Genomic DNA, 10,182 nt, shown 5'->3' with positions numbered 1-10,182 from the left:
AGAACAACTTTGAAGAAAACTGCACAAAGTGGTAGTACAACACATCTTTTCTGGGAAAACTTTAGAATAAGGGCTGGAAAAAGATTCTCTCTATGGTGTTAGGTTGTACACGTAAACTGTCTTTTTAAAAGAAGGGATCCAGTATCCAAAGGTGAGGAAGGAAATGATCATATTGAGTAAGTCTAAATTGTGGCTTCATGGGGAAGTTCTGGGAGGACTTGTAAGAGAAGTGTCACTTTGAGTGAGTGGGATGGAGCTAGCAGAGAAGTGGGTTGGTGTTGATTTGTTCTGCGAAAAAAAAAAAAACAAAAAAAACCCAAAAAAACCCCAAAACTTCACAATGTGCTAATTGCCATCTTTAATACAGGTGTATGGTAGGCTGTTTGGACATTGCATTCTTGCTTAACAAACTGCTCTTTCACAGAGCTGGGTTTTCTGTGCTCATGTTTTTGCATAGGCAGGAGCAGGCAGTAGAGCGAGCAAATACATGTAAGCACAAAAGTAAAGGCAGAAACAAATAACACCCTCCATAGACGGGGGGGCTGGGAGGGAGGTAGGTGTCCAAAAACCAAGGAGGTTTTAGGTGCTGGCTGGAATAGTAAACAAGCATCCTGTTGTTTGAATTACAAAGTGCTAAGAAATGGGAGATAGTGTTTGTTCTTTTGGAATAAGTACAACTGTCTCCAAGAGATACTTCACTCCATTCATGTCTTTATCCAGTGACAATAACTTGCAAGAACCTATGTATTAGCTAGCTGCTGAGCTAAAGTGGCTTGCAGTTTATGATAGCAATGATCATAATACACATAGTGTGTTTTATATTTCTAGACTGTCGTGTTTGGGCAATTGCTGTCTTAACTTCAGACTTCTTCATCTGTCTTGCTTTTTTTTTTGGTCCATAACCCTTTGAAGCCAGAAGAACTGGGAATTTGTGCAGTGCTAATATGATGTGAATTTATATTACATTGAATCTAAGAGTCGGTGGATAATGCTTTAAGGTAATTTTTACTGTATGCTTGGGCCTTGGAATTTTGCTTTCTAGTTTCTGTAGATTGTGTTTAAAAAGCGTGTGTATATATTTGTGAGAGGACAGTGGTTTTGTCACTTAATTTGCATTCTTGCATAGGGCTATACTTATTACAAAGAAAAGTGGAAAATTAAAATAGATATAAATACATTTATAGCTCACATCATAGATTTATAGCAACTATAATGAATTGCATTTAGTAATAAAAATATAATTCATATATTAAAACTATAAAATAATACAAAACTGAATGGTAAATTTTAACAAAATGTGACCTGTCAAGCTGAACAGCTCCTGTGTGTTAAGATAGCTTCTCTTGTCTGCGTTAGGATTTTAATATATTATTTAATGTGCTACTTAAAATATGGTACATATTTATTCTTCTGTTTGCTAGTGTACATACAACCTAAAGTAAATGTCACTTTTTTTATGAGAGCAGTATGTTGCATTGTCTTAGAGGGCATCACAGCTGATGAGCAAATTTTATGATTCTGAATGTTCTTTGTTGATGGTAGTTAGTTGTTTCCTGAAGATATTGCTATCCTTCATGTGGCATGATGATGAAATAGTCTTGCAAAGAGCTGCAAAATGGTTACATCTTTAATATAGACAGGTCTTGAGTATGAAGAATGAGAACCTTCAAACACTGCTTTGAATTATCCTCTTAGTTGAAAATCAGCTTATTATTTGGAAGGAGAATAGGGGGCATTTGGAAACTGTTTCTATATTGAACAAAACTTCTGTTATACTGATTATGTAAATTCTCACCATATTTCATTGGTTGTCATTTATCTTCTCTTCTGTTTTTGCATTTGGGTTTTTTGAGTTGTTAGGTTTTGCTTTGGTATTTTTTGTTGTGGTTTTTTTTTTTTAAATCATTTGGTTTGCTCTGTCTCTTCTCCCTTGTTACAGTATATGATTTTACCAAAAACCTGAACAAACTAGCTGGTAAATCTGGAAAATGATTGGATTCATCTAATCCTCAATTTTAAAATGTTTTTGTACAGATACGGAGGACTAGAGAGACCTGTTATGATATCATAAGCAAAATAAGCTTCTTCTTTTATATTTGTAGAAATATTAGCATACACCGCTTATATAATTTCAGGTGATCATAAATGAGAAGTTTCTGATTTTGAAGGTTTCCTTTATTTTTTCATTTTGTTTCTTTCCCCTCCATACATGATTATGATTCTCAGTGTAAGGCTGAGACTATTTCACTTGTGTAGAGCTATGAGGCTAATCCTCCCCCCTTTAAGATTCTATAGTAGTTATTTTAAGTCTAATGAGGTTGTTGGGGCATGGCTTAATAGGCTGATTGTGTGCAGATGGCAGTTGCCTTGTCTTATTTTTATCTTCTAATTCTGTTGAATAGTACTATAGTGGAAGGAGTAAATATTTGTGTGATAAATGTAACAATTTTTGAAATTGCTCTCAGAACTTGAGAATACTTGTTGCCAGTGTTTTTTAATTTGCTTTCTTTTCAAAAAGTCTTGGTTTACTGTTTTAAATGTTTCTTTTGTTTCCAGGTTTTGAAAGTATTTTAGAAGGGCTTTATGGACCAAGGCTACGAAGAGACCTCAGCTTATTTGAAGGTAAATGAGCCAGCTTTCAGTGCGATGATCTTAATTTACTAGCTTTTCTCTTAGCTAAAGGTAGTTTAAAGTATATATTGAATTGTCAAAAAGGAAATCATCAATTGTTTTTCTTTCTAATGTTTATTTCATGTTCTTGTCAATACTGTGTATAGGCAAAACACTAGGTAAAATGGTACCTAGGTTTTGTTCCTATGCAGGGAAATTTTGGATTAGCTAAGCTTTTCTGAGAAGCCCTCATGAGAAAGATTTACTTTTCTGCAATACTGCATCTCCTACTTAATTTTTCGGGCATCTTTTAGAGAGGGAAGACAAGCTGCTCAGCTTCCTGTCAGCATTAATTGGGAAAAGGAAGGTAATGATTGCTAGTTTGGTTTTCTTGGAGTGGTCAAGAAAATTTAAGCTTTTAATATATATATTTTGTCTTATATATAAATTAAGATTTTAGGTTTTATATGTAAATATAGATAAAGTATACCTATATTTTGGTGTGTGTCTGTGTATATATATATATATAAAAAACCCATGTATTTTCTGTTACCCTTATAAGACCTAACCTTATTCCAAATGGGTTTGGTTTTGCCGGAATAGCTGTCAATAACACCAGAGTCTTTAGTTAGTTAAGTAAGAAATGATTTATCCATCTCTAACAAAACAGAGGAGGAAAATCCAGCACAAAATTGCTTTGAAGTGTTGAAAGAAGTGTTCTGTCAAGTTCATTTTCATGACTTTAAAAAATGTTTTCTGTTACCAAACCTTGAAAATTTTTCGTTTCATTTCTTTACAATTTATTATCTGATGGTATAATTTGTAAAGCATGTAACATACATGCTGCTAGTACATGAGGCAGAGTGGCATATGCTGTTTATGTTTGCTTGGAATAGGTTTGGAATGATTGCTTTACTTGGTTATGTTTTTGTTATCTTAATATTGTGCAAGTTCCTTGGCCTGGATCATAATGCATAACACAGTATTTTCAAGGGAAAGGGCAAGAACTTGAAATAGGATTTTACTGACATTTTAAGAATATTTTTTGCCACGTAAAGCTAAGCATTCCACTAATAAGACTTAAAAACATTTAAGAAATGTGTAAATTTGGGTTAAAGCTTATTTTCCTGAGTAGTACTCCCATCTGCTGTGATAAACAAGCATGTTACTGCTTTGGAAAGAGAACGGGGCATTGTTATAATAGTGTACAGTACCTTTTTTTTTTCTGGTTGTAATTTAATGGATTGCTATGTATTGGGCTTTACACTGATTAATGATTAAAGCTTTATTATTCTTTTGCATCAAAGGGTTTACATTTTGAAAGAAAATTCAGGACGCTCTTTTTTTGCTTTTGTGTAAGAAGTCAGAAAGTACTAAGCTAATGACCAGAATACAAGTGTTACAGTTAAAGGAACCTGATAGTTCACAATAAGGTGTTACATTACTCCTTTAGAGTTCCTGCATGTATTTGAGCTGTCTTATGGAAAAAGTTTTAGCTTATTTGCCTCATGCAGTTGAAAATTTCTTGTAACCTATTTAAGATCTGCTATTTCTATTGCTTGCAGAGGACCTTTGATATTTGATGCCCCGGTGACTGTCCTGCAAACTAAATTCATATTTATCTTAAATGTAAAGTTTTAAACCTATTTTCTTTCCGATTTGCAAGAATATCTGTCAGTAATGTGCTTGAATTTTTCAAGAGTTAAAGCCTGTTTCCATGTTTGACACATCTGTAAAACTGATTTTACTTCTGGAGCAACTGCAGAAGAAATGAAGAAGAGTATAAGTTGGGCTGCGCACCTTAGCTTACTATTTTTGGTTCATTTTTATAGATACAGTAACTGTAACTTAAATAATCCTGTTTGAATTTGCCATGTTTTGTACAACAGTAGAGGCATACCTCATAGTATAGGATACAAGGCCATTTCTAACTTGGGTGTGAATTGCATTATAATGATTAACACAAAGCCCTTGAGTAAAACCTGTTATCTTTCACTGTCATAATTTAAGTGCTACTTTTCATTTTACAGATAATGAATATAAGATACAAAATAAATTATATGCCTTAGTTAACAAAACATATGCATGGTGGGTAGAATCAGAACCCAGGTTTTTGAGACTCTTAGCAACGTGTCTAAATCACTGCCTCTTGTAAGGTGTCCATTTTTCTCATCATAACTACTGAACCACTGTACTGTCAACATGCAGCATTATGCTTCATTAGTGAGAGTGTGTATTTCTTTGAACAAACCTCAAAAAATTATGTCTTAACCAGAAATGTGTGACAATTGGCTGAAATAGATGCCACTTAGCTACAATAGCATTTTTTCCTCTTACATTGTTGGTTATATGTATTGTTTGTAACATAGAAAAAAATTTATTGTGCATAAAATGTGAGTGTGTTGATTTATTTCCTCCTTAGTTCTGTCTTGAAATTGTATTTGATATATAGATTAAATTATTGTATTGCATTCTCTCAAAGTTGCTTGAGAGAATAATAAACTGTAATAACAAATTTAAATGGTAAAAGGTACACTTCAGTTTTACTAGGCTTTTTACTTTTCAAAGAAAATATCTTGTAAACCTCAGAAATGATCTTGCTGAGAAGCCAAACTAATTGAGTTACAATAGCCACCAGTAACAACAGATGGTTACCTGAAGATGGCAAGATATTTTTTTGTTATCTTGAAATTCTTATATGATGTGTATGTACTTATATGATGTGTATGTACAAGGACTTACCTTGGACTTGCTTAAATGGTTCTTGTCACCTCTGTTACTCAGCACCAGGTTTTTTCCTGACTGCTTTGATAGTACAGCTTCTGGTTGCAAAGGTGTCAAGTTCTGTATCTTGGCATCTGACCTTGGTCATGGTCTGAATGAGCTGGAGGCTTCTTGTGTCATTGAATCCTTAGGGCTCTCTAATCCTTTGCTTATACCCATTTTCAGCTAAGTAGATTCACATGTAAATTTTTATTCTTTACATTCTACTTACAGATATTTAGCTAAACTGTTAGAAAACTTTAATCATCTGCTGCATGTGTATTTTTGGGGGGATTATACACTGCAGTTTTGTTCTCTTATGGACAGAGGAAAAACTGACTTGTGAGAGAAAAGCATTTCTTATAATTCTTTCTCTGTCAGGAAAAAAGCCTCTTTGTACAGGATGAAAGGTTTATTTGAGGATGTTTTCTGTTTTTCCTTAGGTTGTTCTGGAATATTTATTCATTTATAAAGTAATGGGGTGAAAGATTATATTAGAAATGTGTTTTTATGAAGTTAAAAAGATGAAGGAACATGATAAACACCTCAGGCATTTGAATGTACTTATTAGGAAGCAGTAGTGCCATGAAAAAGAAGGGGATAATTTGTTCAAAATTGTAACAAATAGCTGGAAAATTTATTGGGACGTTATTATAGTAATGCAGAACATACTGGAAGGTAAGGGTTGAATTTTTTAAGCTACTTATTTAGGTTTACTAGACAATTATTTCACATTTTAAGGTGTTCAGTACTGCAGATGTCTATTAATTTGCTTAATTCAGCATGACTCTGGGGGAAAATGGTTTGGGGAAACAAAGATTTGAATGGCTTAAGAAATGAAAAAAGGTAGTAGTTGTTGTCAAAGTTCCCCATTTTATTCTTAAAAAATGGAAATAGGTTTAACAGCCTTGTACTAAATGATTGACTTCAATTAATAATCTGTACCATGTTTGGTTTTAAAATGCTCTTTGCACAGTCTCAACAACTTTTTCATGGGCTGGTTAGTGTTGTAGGTTGTCAGCAAATCTTTAATCAGCTGACCCCAAGCAAGATAATGGGGAGGGGAGATGATAATGATCCTAAATTGAATGCAGCTAAGAGAAAGGTTGTCCTGTTTAAAGTGCCATCTGTGCCTCTGATCTTTCTGAGACTATGGTTGTCTATCTGTAGTTAAAAACTAATACTGGTCTCAGTATGTTTCCTGTGGTGGTGACCTGAGACTGTTGGATGCCTGGCATTTGATGTATCTGGTATAGATCTGCTATCTGATAGCAGTTTTGCTTAGCTCACTGGCATAGTTAATATGTTGTACATGGTTTATACTTTGAATAAATTTAGTGTTATGTAGAGCTGATGTTTCTCGAGGTTTGCTTTTTTGGCGACACACAAGGATTGCTCTCTAGTAAGACTTTTAACAGTGGAACTTCAGGATTCCAAAGCAGAAGAATGTCTCTGAAAATGTAAAACCTGTCTTGGAGTTATGTGCAGAATCCTAACGTTCATAAGTAGATTTATTGTGGTTGCAAGGAAAACTATGAAAACATGAACTTGTTATGAAAGAATAGTGTGGGGTTTTTTTCATCTTAAAGGAATAGCTCTAACAGGCTGAGACAGCTAGATTAATTCAGCAAAAATAGCTCATTTTTTTGTTACTGTTCAATCAAGAAAAATCCCGTGTCTGTTTTTGATCATTGGCTGTCCAACTTGTCAAAACTGCTGGTTTGTGTCCCTGGAAGCATATAACACATTGTTAATGCAAAATTCTGTTCTAAATTAGCATTTTAAAGCTGAGTAAACTATATTTAAATAATAACACAGAGATACTTGGGTTATGTTCGTGCTGAAGAACCTTAGTTTTTTCAGATTCATTTTCTTTCTGATGATGCCTCTATGCTAATATATTTAAGAAAGAGTAAAAGTTCAGCAGTTTTGGGGGGCGGAGTGGAAAACAACCCTGCAGACAGCAAGGTCAGAGAAGGAAGAATGGGGATGAGGTGCTTCAGGCACCGGAGGGAGAGATTCCCTTGCTGCTCATGGAAAGAGGACTGTGGTGAAACAGGTAGAATCTGCAGCCTATGGAGAACCACATTGGAACACATGACCACACTGCAGTCTGTGGAGGTGCCCTGAAGGCAGCTACAGCCTGTGGAGAGCTCATGCTGCAGCAGGCTCCTGGCAAGAATTGCAACCTGTAGAGGAGCCCATACAGGAGCAGGTTTTCTGGCAAGAACTGTGGGCTTGTGGAGTGATCCCTTCCTGAAGGACTGTGCTCTGTGGAAATCATTATGCTGGAGCAGTTCATGAAGGCCTGTAGCCCGTGGGAAGGACCCATGCTGGAGCAGAGAGAAAACGTGAGAATGAAGGAGCAGCAGAGAGGAACTGCGTCTCCCCAGTTCCCCGTCCTCCTTACGGTGTTTGGGGTGGCTAAGGAGGTAGAAGAGTAGAATGAAGGAGTGAAGCTGAAGCCAGGAAAGAAGGGGTTGTAAGGTGGTTCTAGTTGCCTTTTCATTATGCAAGCCTATTTTTATTGGCAATAAATGAAATAAATTTTCCCTGACTTGAGTCTGGCTTGCCTGTGACAGTAATTGGTCTTTGTCTTGACCCACAAGTTTTTCCATCTTATTTTCTCCCCCTACCCTGTTGAATAGGGGGAGTGAGAGCCTGGGTGGGGGTTGGCAGCCGGCCAAGGTTAACCCAGCATAGTGTGTTATTGAAAGCAGATAACCTCAAGAACCTTCCGAACAGAACTGTGGTTGTAATTTAGTGGTACGGAGAAAAGGAGGAAATGCATTTGGTAATTAATAAGGGGAGCGGGAAGGTTGTTCAGGTTGTAAGTGCATGAACTGGAAGTGAATGGGATGGAGAAGGATGTTGGTGCTGTGCTGAATCAGGTTCATATTCACCTGCCAAAATGCTGCAGCTGTGATAAAGACTCATGCACAACTAGGATACTGTAGGAAAAGTACTGTCTACGGTTTAAGGAAGTCTGATGTAAATGTAAAAGAAAAGCATCATCTTGGGATCCTGGCCGCCTGTGTTCAGGAAACAGGTATTCAAATGAGAATGCTGCAGAAAAGATGGGGTTGAATTTCACGAGAAAAAACTGGGAGGCCTAGATTAGCCTAACAAAATGAAGTGTAAAGGGAGGATAATGATATTCTTTGTAAATACATCAAGGTGCTAAAGACCCATGAACAATAACTGTTTAAGAACAATGTTGCCACAAAAGCAAACTGGAATAACTTAGCGTGAGTAAATTTAAACAAGAAATTAGAAGGTTAATTTTAACTATTAGCACAGTTGGTGTGGGAAAAGCTTTAAAGCAATTGGTGGTTCAGGAAGAGAAGACTATGTGGCGGAAGCTCTTAACTTTTGAAATGGAGCTTAATAACTTGTTTAAAGAAAATAGATGGTGTGTTTCCATTCAATAGAAGAAGATTGGACTTGATATAGGTAGTCTGTTTAAGTCCTATATTCCCTCAAGACCAAAGTACGTCTCATGATAAAACATATAGTTATTTTGAAGTTTGCTAAATAAATCAAGTGCTACAAGTGAGTATACGAGTTTGGTTTACTTATAGTGATGGTGTAAAACAAATTAAAATATCGTAAGTACAACATATGTAGCTCAAATGGCAAGGAGCCCGTATCCTAATTCCTAGCTTAGTTTGCTACAAGTTTACTCACTTTTAATAAAAGGAAAGATGACTGGAATTCAGAGCTTGTTTTACAGTATTCAGATGCCTCCAGTAACTGTAATAAGTAATCAATTGAAATTTTTTTTAAAAAGGTGCCCTCTGCTATTTGAAAGTAGAGCTATGTGAACCAGACAAGTCTTTGGAAATATCTGAAGAGTTGACTATTACTGACTACATTGTACTGATAAATACATGTTAGATTATAATGGAATTTATTTAAGAGAATTGTAGGATGTGTATTTTGTTCTCAAAATCCATTTTTACTTGTTTAAAACATCTAGCTTTCTTTCTTCTTTTAAGACTGTGAGCCAGAAGAGCTAACTGACTGGTCTATGGATGAGAAATGTTCCTTTTGTAATTTACACAAAGAAACAGTCAGTGTAAGTATGAACATGATACCAAGCATGACTCCCCAACACCTAATTTTTGGTATGAAAGTAAGAATCGGAGAACTGAATTTTGCAAATAGGTTAATACTGCATTTTTTACTCGAGATAGTTTGGCTATGAGAGGGAGTGAGATTGTTTGGTTTTATAGTGAATATCTTTTTAGTGGTTCTTTTTCACTCTGTAACTCAATAACTTAATTGTATATTGTACTACCAGTAGACTAACTTCTGAAAGATGTTATAATCTCGTGTGTCTTCTAGGATCGTGCATCAGTCATTGGTTCTTCACAGTCAACGCCTACAGAGGAACTGTCATCTCAGGGCCAGTCCAACACTGATAAGATTGAATGCCAAGCAGAAAACTATCTAAATGCACTCTTTCGAAAGAAAGGTAATAAAAGCATGTCTTTTATATTAAGAGATATGACACAAACCTAGAAGAATCAAATGATTTAGGGTTGATTTTGATTCCTGAGGAGTTTTTATTTATCTACTGAATGCTGCTGCTCTTCTTTATTCATTTGGTTTTTCTTCATCTTTTCCCTTGCTTACTTGAATCACCAAATGAGGCACTACTCTTCCTACTTGCCATTGCTGTTAGTCCTGTTACATTGTGTGACATTCTCTTGAATCCCTGTTCATTATGTTTTACTGGGTTTTTTACTATGAGCTGCTGTTTTGTTTTCATGCCAATTTCAGGTGCCATTCTCTGGAATTTTAAGC

The 10,182-nt window shown here is 35.6% G+C and overlaps 1 protein-coding gene across 2 annotated transcripts in view; it reads left to right on the top strand.

The window, feature by feature from the left end:
• The window catches only part of LCORL (ligand dependent nuclear receptor corepressor-like), a 43,263-nt gene that overhangs the window by 10,991 nt on the left and 22,090 nt on the right, over window positions 1–10,182 (top strand). Inside the window, exons 2-4 of one of the 2 annotated variants that reach the window (XM_009887636.1) lie at window positions 2,557–2,622; window positions 9,372–9,451; window positions 9,721–9,850. In XM_009887636.1, the coding sequence (XP_009885938.1) occupies window positions 9,404–9,451; window positions 9,721–9,850 (178 nt within the window). In that variant the 5' untranslated portion in view covers window positions 2,557–2,622; window positions 9,372–9,403. Of the gene's footprint in view, window positions 1–2,537; window positions 2,623–9,371; window positions 9,452–9,720; window positions 9,851–10,182 lie in introns of those variants that run through there. The other variant, XM_009887635.1, reaches the window with a different exon arrangement.

The sequence above is a fragment of the Charadrius vociferus genome, unplaced genomic scaffold, assembly GCF_000708025.1.
Source record: "Charadrius vociferus isolate BGI_N301 unplaced genomic scaffold, ASM70802v2 scaffold306, whole genome shotgun sequence".
Lineage (NCBI taxonomy): Eukaryota > Metazoa > Chordata > Aves > Charadriiformes > Charadriidae > Charadrius > Charadrius vociferus.
This window is presented reverse-complemented; position numbering and strand designations above follow the sequence as displayed.